This window comes from Stegostoma tigrinum, chromosome 14, assembly GCF_030684315.1.
Source record: "Stegostoma tigrinum isolate sSteTig4 chromosome 14, sSteTig4.hap1, whole genome shotgun sequence".
NCBI classification, from domain to species: Eukaryota; Metazoa; Chordata; class Chondrichthyes; order Orectolobiformes; family Stegostomatidae; genus Stegostoma; species Stegostoma tigrinum.
This window is the reverse complement of record NC_081367.1, coordinates 63857305-63875135: the sequence shown is the minus strand read 5'-3', so window position 1 is coordinate 63875135 and position 17831 is coordinate 63857305. Positions and strand designations below refer to the sequence as shown.

Below are 17831 nucleotides of genomic sequence, written 5' to 3'. Positions count from 1 at the left end.
TTGAGTTGAACCCAACCCCCACCACACTCTTGGGGCAGTGTATCCAAACTACTGACTGAGTGCAAAACACAAAATAAAACAGAAAAACTCAGCAGATCTGGAAGCATCTGCAGAGAGAAATCAGAGTTAACATTTCGGAAATTAGAGTTCAGTGACCCTTCCTCCAAATTGATGGTAGCTAGGATTATAGGCTAGGCTAGGATTGGATTTTATGTAGAAGATTGTGGAATGCATTGCCGGAGAGGGTAGTGGAGTTGGCCTCATTAGGGGCATTTAAGCAGCTACTAGACATGCATATGGATAATAGGGGTGGAGGTTAGATAGACTTTAGGATTAGGGTAAAAGTTCGGCACAACATCGGGGGCAAAAGAGCCTGTACTGTGCTGTACGTTCTATGTTCTAAGGCAGGGTAAAGGAGTAAATGGTACGACCTGAAACAGGAACTAAAACATTAATTTATCTCCACAGATGCTACAGACCTGTTGAGTTTTCCAGCAAATTTCTGTCTTTTTTTTGTTTCTGGTTGCTGGCATCCTTTCAGTTTTTGTAATAAAAACAAATAAAGACTGGTTGATGAATTTCCCCCTCCCACTTTCACAGTTGCAGGAATAATTCACTCTCGGCCTCTGTCCTCCCCCCCCCCCCACCCCGTGACGGTGGGACCCGGTTGGTTTCTGGCCTCGCCCCTTTTAAGAATGTAGCTCCACCGACGTGTTGACGCCCTGCGAAAAGCCTTGCCTTGTGTCTGTGTCAATGGGAGGGAAGAGCGTGGGAGAGATTTGTTCGAGCTCTAGTCTCGTACGGTGTAAGCGGTAGGAGGAGGAGGAGGAAGAAGAAGGGGAAGGGGGGCAAGGCACTGAGAACAGGAGGAGAGAGAAAGGCAGCTGCATTGGTCAACAAATGCCGGGAACCCCTTAGACACCAGAAGGAGAGTGAGCCCAGGAATCGGATTTAAAACACAAGGGAGACACAGCGAGAGGGTGAAGAGGCAAAAACAAAAGGAGCGGAAGATTTTATATTAAATTTTGGGGGGTGGCTGCACTTCACCCCCCCCCCCCCTCGCCTGCTTACTACCACCCCCAGATTGATTTCTGACTGTAAATTCTGCAGGGTCCCAAGTGTCTGCCCCCGCCCCTCCGCTTTACCGAGGGGAAAATAAAGTGACTGTGGCCGGACCATGAGGGAGTATAAAGTGGTGGTGCTGGGCAGCGGAGGAGTAGGCAAGTCAGCCCTGACCGTGCAGTTTGTCACCGGCTCCTTCATCGAGAAATACGACCCGACCATCGAGGACTTCTACAGGAAGGAGATCGAGGTGGACTCGTCGCCCTCGGTGCTGGAGATCCTGGACACGGCAGGCACCGAGCAGTTCGCCTCCATGCGAGACCTGTACATCAAGAATGGCCAGGGCTTCATCCTGGTCTACAGCCTGGTCAACCAGCAGTCTTTCCAGGACATCCGACCCATGCGGGACCAGATCATCCGGGTGAAGCGCTACGAGAGAGTGCCCATGCTGCTGGTGGGCAACAAAGTGGACCTGGAAGGGGAGCGGGAGGTCTCCTTCGGCGAGGGTAAAGCTCTGGCCGACGAGTGGAGCTGCCCTTTCATGGAGACCTCGGCCAAAAATAAAACCTCCGTGGACGAACTGTTTGCAGAGATCGTCAGGCAAATGAACTATGTGGCTCAGCCCAATGGGGATGATCATTGTTGCTCGTCCTGTGTTGTTCTGTGATAGATTTCTATATAAATATATATTACACGTTATTAAAAAAGGTGAGGCTTTCTTTTTCAAAAGAAAACATAATCATTTTTGGAGATTCCCGGGGAGAGAGGGCGTAAACTCCACTAACTTTTTTTATTCTTTTTTTCTTTCTTTTTTAAACGTGTGGGAGGGCAAGGGGAAGGCAAATGTGAAACATTTTTTTTACATGTATTTCTTTTTTTTCACAAAATGCCCGGAGATGGGGGCTCATGTGATGGAGGTGTGGGGGATGGGGAGACCGATTTATCCACCCCCTCCCCTCCCAGCTGCGATGCTACTGTTAGGGAGACAAGTTAGAACCAGCAGAGTGTCTGTCTCTCTCTCTCTACGCCAGGAAAGAGAGCTTCTTCATTTAAAATGGTGGGGGCTGATAAGGCTGCATGCATTACTGAGAACACCAAATGCTGCTGGAATTTAATTCTATCTCCGTGTCTGTGTGTATCTGGCTGGATGTCTGTATGTGCCTGTGAGTCTGTCTGTCTCTCTCTCTCTCTCTCTTTCTCTCTCCCTATCTGTCTCTGTGTGCCTGTCTGTGTCTTTCTCTTTCCTTCTCTGTGTATATTTCGTTTCGCTCCCTCGCGCTCGCTCTCCCTCTCTCTCCCTCTGTCAGTGCCTGTGTGTGTATCTCTGTCTTTCTCTGTCTCTATGCGTCTCTCTGTTTGCAGGGTTTGAGGCGAGTGGAATTGGCAGGCACAGATTTGCATTCAAAACTGTAAAGGGGGAGGGGAGAAAAGATTTATTTTAGAATTCAATTGACAGTATTCGGTACAATCTAGTCTTTTGTTCACTGTGAGGGGAGGTCGGGGGGGGGGGGTGAATTGTAAGTGAATCTTAATGAATGATGAATTGCTGATCTCTAATGATCTTTTTGTCCCTTTTCTATTCCCTCTCCCACCTCCACTTTTCCCCTTTCTCTCCACAGGCACAGAGTTTCTATGCAAAGTTGGAAATATGGATATTTGAGATCCCATCTCTTGTGGCACCAACCTAAACTTTGGAGACATTGTAACAGATGCCACACTATTTGAATCCAAGCTCCATCTTACTGCTGTTTTATTCATGGGGTGTTCGGGGATTGTGGGGAAAGCAAAGTACATCTATTTTTTGTTGAACTGCTGTGACTTAATTTTTGCCTCCCCTTCCCCTTTTTCTAGTCCCTGTCTACCGCACCCTCTAACCTCTTCCCCTTCTTCCCCCCACCCCCCATTGAAAGAAAAGGGGAAAGGTAGGGCAAATATATTTAACATAGTGCGACAATGGTTATTTTTTTGAACTGTGTGCTGTGAATGTGACAACCATGGACTTGTACAAACAAGGAAGGGGAGTGAATAAAAATGAATGGACATCTAGTCAGCCCAGGAGGGTGCAGATAATTACTGTGCTGTGGCCCAAAAAACTGGCTGATCACAGGCTGCCAATCACCCTTGTGTCTAGTGCCTTTGAGATTCCACTGTCGATGCAGTATGTGCCAATCTGTGAAAGCCTCCATGCCATCCCATGAGCTGCCTGCGCACAAAAGTACTTCAACTTTCCTTCGAGTGATCCCAATTAAAGCATAGTGAGACCGAAATGAGCCTCTCTGATGGAATCTACACAGAATTCCCCCCCCCCCCCACCCCCGCCAATGTTTTCCTGGCTTTGCCTACATCACAGGTTATTAGGAAAGCTAGCTTTCCTTTTTTTTGTTTTTGTCAATTTCTCCTCTGCCCTTGTTTCCAAAAGAACAGTATCATCCCTCCCTTTGTGATTCCGTGTATTAATCTAATCTCTCACTTTTTTTTTCTCCAGGCCAACACTGACCAAGATGGGAGGGCAACTGGGAAGGAGGGAGGGAAGGAAGGAAGGAAGGGGGGGGGTGGGGGGGGACATCTTAGTCTGGCATACCAAGGAATTCTAACATCCTCTGTATGTTACAAATCCAGACATGCATTTAACAGCTGTGTCTGTTCTGAGACTTTTAATACAAAGTGCATTTTTATATAAAAGAAACAAAACTATATTGAGCGTTGGATGTTTTATTGTATGTGTCGACAATTCAGATATTTTAACTTGAGAGAAACGTGCGAACCCATTCTCAATCTGTATGTCATTTATTGTTTTATACACTGCATATAATTTTTTCCTGAGTGGGAACAAAAGCAGTGAGTTTTCTGGCCACTTTGAAAGCAGGACTGTGAATCATTTGAAGGAATAGGATAATTTTGCATTGCTGTAGTGTCTTTTTTTTTTGGGTGAGGGTGACCAGACCATAAATGTGAATGTGTACAAAATGCTCAATGATATGCATTGGTTTGATGTTAGTAAATTGGTACATACTTGGGCACTAACGAGGTATAAAGGGGAAGAGATAAAGAATAGGATTGGCGAGGCCTTACAACACAATTGTGAGAATGTGATGCGTCTTGCTGTTATTTTTACATATAACTAATCTTGTGTTGCTGTAATGTATTCTGTTTCGCGGCCAGCATTTATTACCCAGCCTTTTGGACAATATTAACCTAAGCTGGTGCTCTTGATAATAGTGCAAGTACATTCTGTTGTGTAGTGCTGTTATGTTGAGAGTTCCATGAGCTGGTGACAGTGACAAAACCGACTGTTTTGTCCAATTTGAAGCTGGCAGCATTTCCACGTGCCTGTCTCCCTTGTCCTTCCAGGGGACAGAGGTCACAGATTTGAAAGGCATTGCTGGCGAAACCTTGGCACACTGCAGGGTGGTGCCAGCTAACATGTTTTGGGCAGTATTGGTTGTTGTTGATGAAAGTGGGAAGTTTGGGGTTGGGGACGTCGCAAACTACATGCTTTCTGATTTGTCTTGAAGCTTTACTAGTGGCCATCATAGGTAAGAGTCAAGCATCAGATATGAAAAGATTAAACGCAATGTGGGTTGAGCTGCCTGAAGATGAATTGTGTTAAAATGATTTATTTATTTTAAGACCTGTTCTGCATTGCTTTGTGGGCCCGTTGCCACCATGTGTTCTGTCGAAGTTAGAATTGCATTTCCGTTTCTCTAGCTCCATTTCCTGCAATGCCTTGTATGCAGCAATCCACACAGTAGCTTGGGCAAGCCCAGGCAAAACATAGTCACTTAAGATAGGGAGAGTCAAATAACTGGCAGTCACGATTGAATTGCAGCCTCTAGATTTCTGACGCGATGTGTTGAATCCATAAGTCTTGGTGAGCTTTGACTGAGACTCTGTCAGGTCCTATGTAACAGTGACTAGGAAATTGCTGTATTTGCATAAATAATAATTGTGGTTAAAAAAAATGCATCTTTAGACTTGACTTTTGAGGTGATAAAACATATATTCCATGACAGTGCAAAGGAATGCCACGAGAACAAATCGCTTAGGCCAGATAACTAAAAAAAGTGGTGAGAGAAGTACGTTTCAAGTAGTGCCTTTAAAGTAGGAGAGGGAGGAAAGGTTTATGGATGGAGTTCTGAAGCTTGGGGCTTTGGCATCTGGAGGCGTAGTGGGAAAGGATGTTTGGAATGTGTGGGGCACCAGAATTGGAGCAGTGCTACATCAGGCTGGTTGGAGGGGCTGAATGAGATTGTTGTGTGATCAGGCTAGTGTTGGAGGTATTGTTGAACCACAGGTCTAGGTAGATGAGTGAAGACAAGGATGATTGATGAATAGAACTTGGTGTGACACTAAAGCAGCAGAGATTGAAAAGTTGGGAACCTTTTTTGGGAGGGACAGTACTGGTCATTTGCAGTGGGCATCAGAGACTTGTTCATTCCTCTTTTGAAAGTTTCCATTGAGAAAATGCTTGGAACTGTCCAGCGTTATCTGTTTACCAGCAGTTAGACTTGACATCAGTTTGCCAGTTGTGTTCCTCTTGGAAAACCAACCTGTCAGTATCTGAGGTGCTGGAATCTCCTTACAATCTGCCTCAGTGCTAATTAAAAGTAGAGTTGCAGTCTGTTTACTTTCATTTTGACAACTTCTTCTCAATGGAATTTTTATTTCGAGGGGAAAAACATATTCGTAGGTGTTGAAATGGTTGACTAGCATGGTTGCAAGAGTAGTTTATTTTAGAAATGAATTGTGGAAAAACACTTTATTTGCATGACTTTGGGCATCCCGAAGTACTTTGTAGCTGAAGAAAAGCTTTTTTTGTTTAAAAGGGAGTTCACTGTTTGTAATATAAATGCTGCAAACAGTTTGCATACAGGAAACTCTCACTAGTGCCCTAGAATGATAATCAGTATCTGTTTATATGGTATTGATTTGAGGTGGTGTGTGCTGGCCAGAGATCCCCTTCTGTAAGAATGGTGCCTTTTTTAATGTCCTTTTTGAAAGGGAAGTTGGACTTCATCTTCTCACCTCAAGCTGACAGTACCTCTGACAGAACAGCACTCCCAGAGTACCGCACTGGAACATCAGCCTAGATTTTGTACTCAGCTGAAATGAGGCTTGAAACTACAATATAATAAAATGTGAGGCTGGATGAACACAGCAGGCCCAGCAGCATCTCAGGAGCACAAAAGCTGACGTTTCGGGCCTAGACCCTTCATCAGACAAGGGTTTAGATTTTGATTATTTATTGGTCATTTAAGAGTCAATCACGTCTATACTGCACTCTGGGCAGTTAAGGAAAGGCAATAAATTCTGACCTCGTCAGTGACAACCACCCTGAATGAATTAGAAGTACCTCCTGTAATCACATTGTGATAGTATTGTGCTTTTTCAAGTTTGGATGCTAATAATTTACAATTTATTTACACTTAATTAAGTGTGAAAAAAGATGATCAGTTGGCATCGTGTTCATAATTGTTAGGTTCCTCTGAAGGCTTGCTGAACTTTTTTCAAAACCAGCTTTACAGCTTTATGAGAGCTCTGTCTGATGCAAGGTGCCCTGACTGTTCTCCAGTAGCTGACCCTTGAAGTAGCAGGTTTGCACTTCATTCATTTAATTGTGAGGTGACTTCACAATTGAGATTTTTGATTTAGGTTTTATTGTCCTGTCTACTCAAGTATGGGAGTACAGTGAAAAGCGCCATCTTAGGTACAAGGATAGGTAATAAAAAAAAACTTAGGTGGGGAAATAAAAAGATTAAAGAAATAAGCTTAAGCTCATCATTATGGTTCTTTGAAGTTTTAGAAGTTAAACATTACAGTCCTTCCTTGAACCATAGACCGGCTGTCCCACTGGTACATGAGCAATTTGCAGTAGGGCTGACTGGTAGCAAATAAGAGCCAAAAGAACTGAGGATGCTATAGATCAGGAACAAAAGCAGAAGTTGCTGGAAAAACTCAGCAAGTTTGGCAACATCTGTGAAGGGGGGAAAAAACATCGAGTTAATGTTTGGGGTTTGGGGTCTGGTGAGAAAGGGCCACCAGACCCAGACTGGGTAGCTTTCAGGAACAAGGGGCCTGCAGCTTGTTGATGTTTTGACCATGTTTCCAGCACAGCATTGTAGACACTAGTCATGGCATTCCTCCAACTGACCAGGAACACTTGGCTAATAACTTTAACCAAAAAGTTAGGACTTTGCATCAGTAGAAGTTGAGGAGTCTCAGTTTAGGACCAGACTTTGTGAGCGCCAGAAGGCATAGAGTGGCCAGAGAAACTGTTTAATCTTTGGGAGTTGTTTTGGCTGTTTGGAAAGCTCCATACCACTATTCAAATTCTAATCCCTCAATATTTCCGAACATTGTTTTGTATTTGTTATGGGACTGTGACGTCGTGGGTTTGTCCACCTTTTACTGTCCTGGGGAAGGTCGTGTTTATCTGCCTCTTTAAGACACTTCACAGTGGGCAGGTACACCCCAAAATGCAGTTTATGTATCTATGCAATTCTTCTTAAGTTGAATCTGCTGGCATTGGCCCTCTCAGCATTACAATCCAGAAAATAACCAATAAAGCTAATAGAATGTTGCTGTTTATATCTTAGAGGACTGCAGTACAAGAATGCAGAAGTGGTACAAGAATGCAGAAGTAATGTTAAATAGACAGCCTGATTTAGACCCCACTTGGAGTACTATGAGCAAATCTGGGTACCACATGAGGAAGGATATATTGGCCTAGGAGGGATACAACATAGCTTTATGAGAATGATAAGTAGAATATTTTTCATTTATTATTGTCACGTGCCTAGGTACTGTGAGACCATGCCATACAAATTATATTTGAGTGACAGAACAGAGTGAGAAATACCATGTTACAGCTGCATAGAAGACGCACAAAGACAGAGGTCAGCATTAAATTTGAAATGAGTTGCATTCAAATGTCTAATAACAGCAGGGAAGGAGCTGTAGCTGAATCTATTGGTACATGTGTTTAAGCTTTTGTATCTTCTGCCCGACGGAAGAGGGGAAAATGAGTGGGAGGGGTCTTTGGTAATGTTAGCTGACTTTGAGGCAGTGGGAAGTATAGATGAAGTCAGTAGATGGCAGGTTGGCTTGTGTGATGAATACAGCTCAGTTCACAACTCTGCAATTTCTCCTGGTCCTGTGCAGATCAGTTGCAATAGCAAGCTGTGGTGCATCTGGACAGAATGCTTTCTGTGGTGCATCTGTTTTAAAAATTGGTAAGAGTAATTGTGGATATGCCAAATTTCCGTAGTCTCCTGAGGAAGTGGAGGCATTGTGCTTTCTTGACCATTGCATCACCGTCGGTGGATCGGGACAGATTGATGTCTGTCAGTCCTAGGAATCTTATGCTCCTGACCCCCTCCACTGATGCAGATCATTTAATAGTCGTCCATACAATGTGGAACAGGCCATTTGGCCTGACCAGTCCGCACTAGTCCGCTTAAAGACAATCCCACTCCAGACCCATCCCCCTGCATTCTCCATGGCTAACACACTTAACCCATGTATCTCTGAACACCATATACAATTTAGCATGGCCAGCCCACTTAACACTCACATCTTTGGGTTGGGGGAGGAAACCAGAGCACCCAGCAGAAACCCCCACAAGCATGGGAGAATGTGCAAACTCCACACACAGTTAGTGAGAGTAGAATTGAACCCAAGTTCCTGTCACTGATGTAGCAGTGCTAACCACTGAGCTACCATGCGTCAAGTTAGGAGGAGAGACTGTAAAATTAGGCCTGTATTTTCTACAATTTAGAAAGATAAGGTGTGATCTGATCAAAATATCTTGAAGATTGGCAGGAAAAATGATAAATAAGGAATTATTTCCACTGGGGATTTTAGAAGTATGGGATAAAGTCTGAGAATTAGGGCCATGCTGTTCAGGACAGATGTGAGGTAACAGTTTTACACACAACACCAGATGCAGTGTCAGTTATTAATTTTAAATCTTGAGAAATTTTTGTGAGGCTAAGGTATTAAGACACATGGGCCAGAGGAAGGAATATGGAGTTAGGCCATGGATCAGCCACGATCTCATTGTATGATGAAATAGGCTTAAGGGGCTGAATGGCCTACCTGTGTACCTATGTTCCTAGAGCATTGTAATGCAATGCTTGAAACCAATTTCGTGATGGTTGAGAATGATCTTAGATTCTCTATTTTTTCCACCTTCCAGTGAAACTTAGTTTCTCTTTATCAATGGTGTTGAAAGATTAAATAATTTTGAGCACCACTGTTCAATCTCCCCTCCACTCTAAGGAGGTCAATCTCCTCTTGCAGCCTCTTTAAGCTATTAAGATATAACTGAGGAAAGTGTTAATGTGCGCAGACATAGGATGAGGGCAGGAGTGGGTTTGATAATGATGCTTTCTGTCTGAAAGGATTGGGAAAGCAAATGTCTGTTTATGCGGTTAATAAAGGTGGAAGTCTGCTGTAAGGACAAAGCTGGAGATGTGCAGCAGGTCTGGCTACATGTGTGGATATGGAATTAAAAGGTACAAATGCATGACTCTGAATTCAAAGCATCGTTGTACTGGACTTGGTCTTAACTCCCTCCACACCTGCTGCCAGACCTGAGGTTTTAGGCATCACCATTGAGTAGCTCGAGACATCCTGAAGCAGTGTATGGTTAATCAGATATCTCTGACATGTATTTGCCGTGAATTTGCACTATTACAGTTTCAACCAGATGAGTCTTTTTAAGGATAGTTGGAACTACCAATTCTGCAGACTCTGAGATTACAAAGGATGGAGCGGGATGAACACAGCAGGCGAAGCAGCATCAGAGGAGCAGGAAAGCTGACATTTTGGGTCTAGACCCTTCTGAAGAAGGTCCAGACCCAAAACATCAGCTTTCCTGCACCTCTGCTTGGCCTGCTGTGTCCATCCAGCTCTATACCTTGTTATCTCCTGAGTCTTTTTAAAGCAGTATTTGATGATGTTTAAATATTGGATGGAGTACCAGGGAGAATGCTCCTACAGATCTTCAGAATAGAGTCACTGAATGATACTACCTCTGACCATGCAATATTCTCTGTGCTACCCTGGCAGTGTCGGTTTAGATTGTGTGGTCATGCCTAGAGTGTAGACTGCATGATCTCTCCTCGGATCCTGGAGGCTGTCTGACATTTTAAACGTGCTCCGTTTATGTTGGCAATCTTGAGATGGGGGTGAGAAAAGTGAAAGTGCCAAAGGATTTAAAACATTGCGATGAATCCTTTCCTGATGCTAGTTGCCAAGGTAGCAGTTGTAGTTTGACGCAGTGTTGCTGCGTTATAATAATAGTTGAAGCCCGAACAGGAGCTGCTTTGTGTACAAGCGCATTCGTACTGCAGCAGATGGGTTTAGTGCTAACTAACTGAAGTAAAGAGAAATAACTAACAGTGACAAGAGGTAGGATAAAAGGTATGTGGTTGGTGTTTGGGTGAGTCCAGTGGATGCCACTATCTTGCAACAGATCTTACCCTCACTAGCGTCTACATCTTCCAGTGATTAAAATTTGCGATGCTTTTAGTTATGTCACTTTTTTTTGAGGTTCTATGAGTGAGTCTTTGTAGTGGCTCTACTCACAAAGATGCGTGTCAGGTAGATCATGTGTTCTTTCACCACTTATCAATGAATCAGATAGGCGGTGGCTCCGTTTATGCTGTGTGGTGACTGGGTACCCAAAGGGAACAAATAGCCGTCATCCAAGGAATGTCCTCTTCAAGGCAGTACCCTCCTCCCCTCACCTTCCCAAATCCCAATACTTAAAGATTGGCTGGATGGCTGATTTGCTGAGCAGTGTGATTCCCACACTGAGGTTACTGTGAAAGTCCCACTTTTTTTCAACTTTGCTTCTTGCTAAGGTTATGGTGACCCTCTGATTAAAGCATTACCTGCTATTTCTCTCCAATGAGTCAGAAGCCCTGTGCTGTTCTGGGACTAGGGCTTTACTTAATATTTTAAGCAGCTTTGATCTGCAACAAGTCAACCGCACAGCGTGAGCAGGGGCGAGAGGCAGTTTTGTTTTGGCGAACACTGTAGTTTTACCTCCGACGGCCTCTTGAGGCCCAGTCTGAGGTGGGGCATGAACCAAGCTAGATTCCCACCGGCATCACACATTCCTGCTCCCCCAGCAAAGACCTGGGTTGGACAGTAACCATTTTACTGGGCATCAGTATTCACACTGGAGTAGCCTAGAATTGACAATTATCCAGCATTCCTCCGGGGCTTCCACAAACTAAAAATTAATCTCCTCTCAAAAAGTGATCAAAATCCTGGGAAAATGTTAAACTACTTTTGAGGTTTCTTCAGATTCTTTTTGTTTATTTGTAAATGTATTGAGGACAACAATGTATGTTTGACTTGCTGTTGAGGTATTCAGTTGAATATTGAAGTGGTTTCATTTGTCCAGATGGCAACAGGAATATAGACACCCAGGGTGGGAATTTCAAACGCAATCGTAGAGTGTGGAGGTTGGGGCAATTGGAGCTAGGAGGCCATGTGATAAAGCTTCCAGGAACATGTCCACCTACAGTTGGCTATGTGACATACAGCTCCTAGCAAGGTACCAGAGAGAAATAGCATTTGTTTGAATGACAAGGCAAGATTTTAAATAGTGCTTGTCCTGAAACCATAACATTACAAATCTCTTGACAGCCAATTACGTATTTTTTTGAAGTCCATCAGTTGTACAGAACTTTAGTAGTGCTGAAAAGAGGTTCATGGTATGCTTTTCATCCTGAATTCATCAGAAACTAGAGACCTGCCAGTTTGAATGTATTGCTTTCAGCGACCGTAAGTGAACCTGGTTACAAGCTGACTGATTTTATTGTTAAGTTGTTTAATGTGTCAAGGACTTGTCCTCGGCCAGCGAAAGGAATACATTTAATCCTTTGGGGTTTTAGTTTTGAATTATCTGTGTTTTGAGAGCCTGTTATTTTTGTGGCAATACCTGTGTCAATCAGAGCTTGCTTGTCAACCCTTCAACACCACCTCTTGGCCTGTAGCATAAACTGTGATCATTTGAATTTTGGCATTCTTGCATTTGTCCAGACATGTGTAAGATGAAATTTTTTTGACATTCATTACTTCTCAGCCTTTTTTTTTGTTGAAGTTTTAAGGTAAAATTGCCTTAGTCCTAGAGGACCGTAGAGACTCCCACTCTTTTTCATGGAGACTCATCATACCTCAGTTTAGAACTGTAGAGTCCCTACTCCATGTGGAAACAGGTCCTTTGGCCTAACAGGCCCATAACGACCCTCAAAGCATCCTACCCAGACGGATTTCCCCTATAACCCACCTAAGCTACTTATCTCTGAACATTATGGGCAATTTAGCATGGCCAATCCACCTACCCTGCACATCATTGGACTGTGGGAGGAAACCCATGCAGACGCAGGGAGAAAGTGCAAAGTCCACACAGCCAGTCACCTTAGGTTGGGATCGAACCCGGGTCTCTGGCGCTGTGAGGCAGTAGTGTTAACCACTGAGCCATTGTGCTGCCCCAAATATAAATATTGAAAACCCAGCTACTCTCTTTTGAGCTTTAGTTTTTGGGTCTTTTGCATTCGCCTGAAAGGGCAGATGGGACCTTTGTAATTAACATCTCGAGCTGCAAGATGGCCACTCTGACAGGGCAGCACTGCCTTGGTACTGCGGTCGAGTTGGGGTTGGGTTTTCCGCTCCAATCTGAGGACTACCAGCTCACCCACAAATACACACTGGGTTTTGGTGGAGTTCGTTAGGGCTGGTATACCTTTTTAGGGTATGACTTTTTAAAAAATCTTTGCGATGGCCAAAATAGTTGGAGACCTGTTTTACTTGGGTGTATTGGTTAAGTCTCCACTTGAAGTGATGAAGTGATACAAAATGGACTTTTGATTCAACTATGCATTGGGTTAGAATGCTTGTTTCTGTCTCTTGCATGTGAATTTGATGGGCAGGGTGAAATGAAGGGCCAAATTCTGGAACAGCTTTGAAGGGCTACAGGGCTCACACCAGGCCATGTTTCTTAAATCCATGTTCTTAAGGCTTCTGGGCCAGGCTCAAATGTTTAATGTCAACTGATGTTAGTCTGATTCAAAGACCAAAAACATATCCTATACGTAGCGAGATTATCATTCACAAAACTTTTCCCCTTTAGTGGAGGGGTCAATTACCAGAGGGCACAGATTGAAGCTAAGGAGCAGGAAGTTCAGAAGGGATTGGAGGAAATACTTGAAGTTGCCATAGTATACAGACTATGGGTCAAGTGCTAGAAAATGAGATTAAAATAGATTGATGTTTGGTGCAGGCATGATGGACCATGCTGTCTTAAAAACTGATTCAAAAAGATATGCATTTACATAGCACTACATGTAACTGAATCATACTTAACAAGGCTGACTACCAGACAGAATGTGAATCAGAGACTGTGTTGAGATATTAGGACAGATTATTAACGGTTAGTCAAAGATGTACGTTTTAAGGATCCCCTTTTAAGCAGAAGGATTGTGAGGTGGAAAGGTGTAATGTGGGAATTACAGGAGTTGGGATCTGTGTAACTAAATGGAGTGATCTGTAACAGAGATAATGGGAACTGCAGATGCTGGAGAATTCCAAGATAATAAAACGTGAGGCTGGCTGAACACAGCAGGCCAAGCAGCATCTCAGGAGCACAAAAGCTGACGTTTTGGGCCTGGACCCTCTGATGAAGGGTCCAGGCCCGAAACGTCAGCTTTTGTGCTCCTGAGATTCTGCTTGGCCTGCTGTGTTCATCCAGCCTCACGTTTTATTATCTTGGAGTGATCTGTAACAATCAGGATAATGCAGGAGAGGAGATCTTGAAGGGTTGGCTGAGGTTGTTGTCCTTGGTGAGTGTGTAAGAGAAGAAATATGTAGGACAATTACAAAATTTGAGGTTTTGTCAGACCAGGAGCCAGCACCAGATGATGCATGAACAGGACTTGGTAAGAATCAAGATATGGGATGCAGAATTTTGGTTTGTGTTGAAGGACAGCGATGGATCAGCGGTGGCCAGGCCTGCATTAGAACCAGGTCACTCATTTAATTCATTGAGAAGAAACCCTTCATAATTTTGTGATCACGGACTTCTAACTTGCTGACAGTTGAGACTGATTGAGCCATTTCCTTTCAAGTATCATCTATTTATTTGTCTGTCTTATCGTAACAAGTTCATTCTTCTGGAACTCTTCAGATAAGCATATCATTTGTAACGTGACACAATATTTAACACTCAATATTAAACCTAGTACAATTTCTGTCCTTTCACTTTCTTTTTTTGTAAAAAGAGAAATTGCATTTTAATTACACATAAATAAAGAGATAATTGCATCAGGTTTGTACAATGTGTGGCTTAAGGAATCCACCAAAGTCCAGTCGCCATTATTGTTGTTTTAGATTTCTCGTCATATAATACAGCAGGTACTTGATAGCATCAACCAGAATCTCATTGTTTTAATTGATCTTTTTTTCACTAAACCACAGTTAAGGTGAGTAGGTTGGATACTTGTAGGAGGAGGCTCAATAAAGATAAATAAATAATATCAATAAAGATAACAAAGGTGCAGTTAGGTATGCTGATACAGTGAGATTAAGCAAGGTGAGGGGTCATGTTGATAAAATGCTGGTGGAGTGGATCTGCCTCTGCTATAAATTCAGTCTAGTTTAGCTCCCTCGTGGCTTTTGTGGGCTTTGGGCGTTGTCTGGTGTCATAAGAAGACACCCACTCCAGGAAAGTGAGTTCCATTTCCAGTTAGCACTGAGTTAGTGTGTCATTACGAAAACTCTTCTTGGACATGTGCTTTTCAATGCTATTAAGTCTGTGAGGAAAAGAGATCTGATGGAGCTGTTTAAAATCGTGAAAGTTCTGGCTGTGTTAGGTCACATCTGATTAAACGTTTGAGCGTAGCACCCCTATTCATCAAAACACCTGCTAACACTCAGTCTGGAGGAGAATAAGAGTCAATAGAGGTGCAGCTGGAAAAGCACAGCGGGTTAGACAGCATTTGAGGAATAGGAAAGCCGCTGTTTCGGGTCCTGACGCAGGGTCACGACCTGAAATGTTGACTTTCCTACACCTCGGATGCTGCCTGACCTACTACACTTTTCTAGCTCTGGCTTCCAGCATCTGCAGCCCTTACTGTCTCCAGGAAAAGATTAGAGATGGTAGGCACAGTTCAGCAGGTGGCACTTTACATCCAACTGCGAGCAGACAGGATAGAAGTTCCCTGATACAATACAATTTTTTTTGATGGAAGTGTTCTTCCCAGTATTTAGTGTATTTATCCCTCAACTGACAGCACTTTGAAAAAGTAAGCAAAATTATCTGGTCACCTATTTGCCTTTAACAGGACATGACTGGGTGCAAGTTGGTTGTCACATATCCTACATTACAGCAGTAAAATATTGGCTGTTTCTGATGAAAGGTCTAGGCCCGAAGCATCAGCTTTCCTTCTCCTCAGATGCTGCTTGGCCTGCTGTGTTCATCCAGCTCTACACCTTGTTATTTCAGGAACTGCGGATGCTGGAGAATCCATTATCATTGGCTGTAAGGCTGTGTGACACCCTGACATGGTTAAATGTGCTACATAAATGTAATTTTCTTTTGCTACTTGAATGAAGGCTATTTTGAGCTTCTGTTCACTTGTGGGATAAGGAAGTTACCAGCATTCGTTGCTCATCCCTAATTAGCCCTGAGAAGGTGGGTTGAGTTACCTCTCTTTCCTGCTGCAGGCTATGTGGGTAAGGTACGCCCACAGACTGCTATTAGACAGGGAGTTCCACATTTCTGACCGAGCAACAATGATCCAATATCAGGATGGTTAGTGACTTGGAATGGAAGTTGTAGGTGCTCATGTTCATCGGTTTCCCATCTCTTCAGTGATAAAGGTAACAGGATTGGAAGATGCTGCCTTGCCTTTCAGATTTGACTAACCTGCTGGCTGGTGTCTCCTTCTACTCCCAGTAAATGTGCAATTATCTAAAATCAGCTATGCCCATTGGAACTGCCACCATGTCCAGTACATCCATTTTCCCTGTGCTTACTGATATGCATTCACTCCTAGTTTGGCAATATCTTAATGATTTAAAAATTTCCTCCATGTTTTTAACTCCAGGGCTTTTACTTCCTCTCTTTCTCCTTCAATCTGCCCAGCTCTATAAACCTGACCCTTAGAGGCTTTTGATTCCCCTTTTTAATCACTCCTCTGTCAGCCATGCCTTCCCTGGCCTAGGGCTCAAGATCTGGAATTTCCGCTCTGAATCTCTCCACCTCTCTATTCCTTTCAGATACACATTCCTTATAACCTAGATCTTTGACAAATTCTTTTGGCCGTTTGCCCTGATACCTTTGTGGTTTGGTGTCAAATCTTGTTAGCGCTCCTGTGAAGTGCCCTGAGATATTGCATTATGTTAAAGGTTCCATCGAAATATAAGTTATTATAGAGCAGGATTGCCATCTGGAGCAGGCTTTTGATGCCCTGGGGGTTGATAGCCCTCTCTTCAACATTGAGGAAATCTTAGTGTTGGAGGGCCACACTCCCATGAGTGTCTGAGCTTTATATAATTATTTAAACCTATCGAGCTGGACTTGATCCATTTAGCTTTGTTAATAGTGATGAAGAATTGAGCCTCTGGCATTCAATAGGCCTCTTCTTTGGGAGTGTCAGCATTTGCTGTACTTATTGCAGATTTGTAAAATGAGTGATGATCTTATTGAAACACTAAGTGTCAGAGAGGACTAAGGGAGTTTCCCTACAAATCAGGAGCCACACTTTTTAAAAAAAAAACAAAAATTGGGGAAGGCTATTATTTAAGTTGAAGATACAGGTGGAGTTTGTTCTGTCAGGGTGTCATTGATCTTTGGAACTCTCTCCAGCAAGAAATGGAAGCTGGCTCATTCAAGGCAGATTTAGACAGATTGATGATCAGCAAGGAAGTTGGGTTATGGAAGGGCAAGCAGAAAGGTACAGTTAAGGCCTCTGTCAGATTAACCTTGATCTTTCTCAATGGCAGAGCAGACTCTGGGCTATGTGGACAACTCCCTATTCTTTATTTGAACTTTTTTTTAAAAAAGGGGTGGGAAGATTCAATGGTCAATGAGGAGTACTGTCACCTCACTGCTCAATTTTTAGATAAAAAATTGCTTTTACAGAATTTATGTACAATCTGCAGAAGATTCTGATTCTCGCACAAACACAAATGCCTTAGATCTCAGAATTTCTGTCATTGTGACAACACAACTTCACTGGACATTTAGGAAAATAGATTTCTTTTGAAAGTACTGTGCTGCTGCTGTTCTGGAAACTGAGGTACATTTTCCCTTTATTGCAAAAAGGCTGGAGTACAGAAGCAAGGAAGTTTCACTGCAGCTGTACAGGACCTTAGTGAGGCCACACTAAGCATCGGAGTATTGCAAACAGTTTTGATCTCTCTACCCAAGAAAAACTCTCAAAGGCAAGAATATTCTGTCAGCCATACTAATTCCTGAGTTGGCTGGTTTGTCATATTGGGTCAAAGGGGTTTATATTCACTGGAGGTTCGAGGAATGAGGTGGGGGGAGGGGAATCTCACTGAAACATATAAAGAGGCAGACTGGAGGCAAGGATGATGTTTTTTCTGGTTGGGGGGCATCCAGAACAATCTCAGGATATGGGTAGGCCATTTTGGATTAGGATGTCGTAAACCTTCTTCACTCAGTGTGGGGAATCTATGAAATTTCAAACCGAAATACGTTGTTGATGCCAAGCTATTGAATATATTCA

The 17831-nt window shown here is 43.2% G+C and overlaps 1 protein-coding gene across 1 annotated transcript; it reads left to right on the top strand.

The window, feature by feature from the left end:
• Positions 1–724: 724 nt before the first annotated feature.
• On the top strand, positions 725–9845 carry LOC125458018 (ras-related protein Rap-2b). The gene is made up of 2 exons (XM_048542877.2): positions 725–1770; positions 2682–9845. The coding sequence occupies exon 1, from the start codon at positions 1178–1180 to the stop codon at positions 1727–1729; it is 552 nt and encodes a 183-aa protein (XP_048398834.1). The 5' UTR covers positions 725–1177; the 3' UTR covers positions 1730–1770; positions 2682–9845.
• Positions 9846–17831: the final 7986 nt, after the last annotated feature.

What these genes read in the sequence shown, in the direction of transcription:
- LOC125458018 (XM_048542877.2), top strand. Translation starts at nt 1,178, where the DNA reads ATGAGGGAGTATAAAGTGGTGGTGCTGGGCAGCGGAGGAGTAGGCAAG.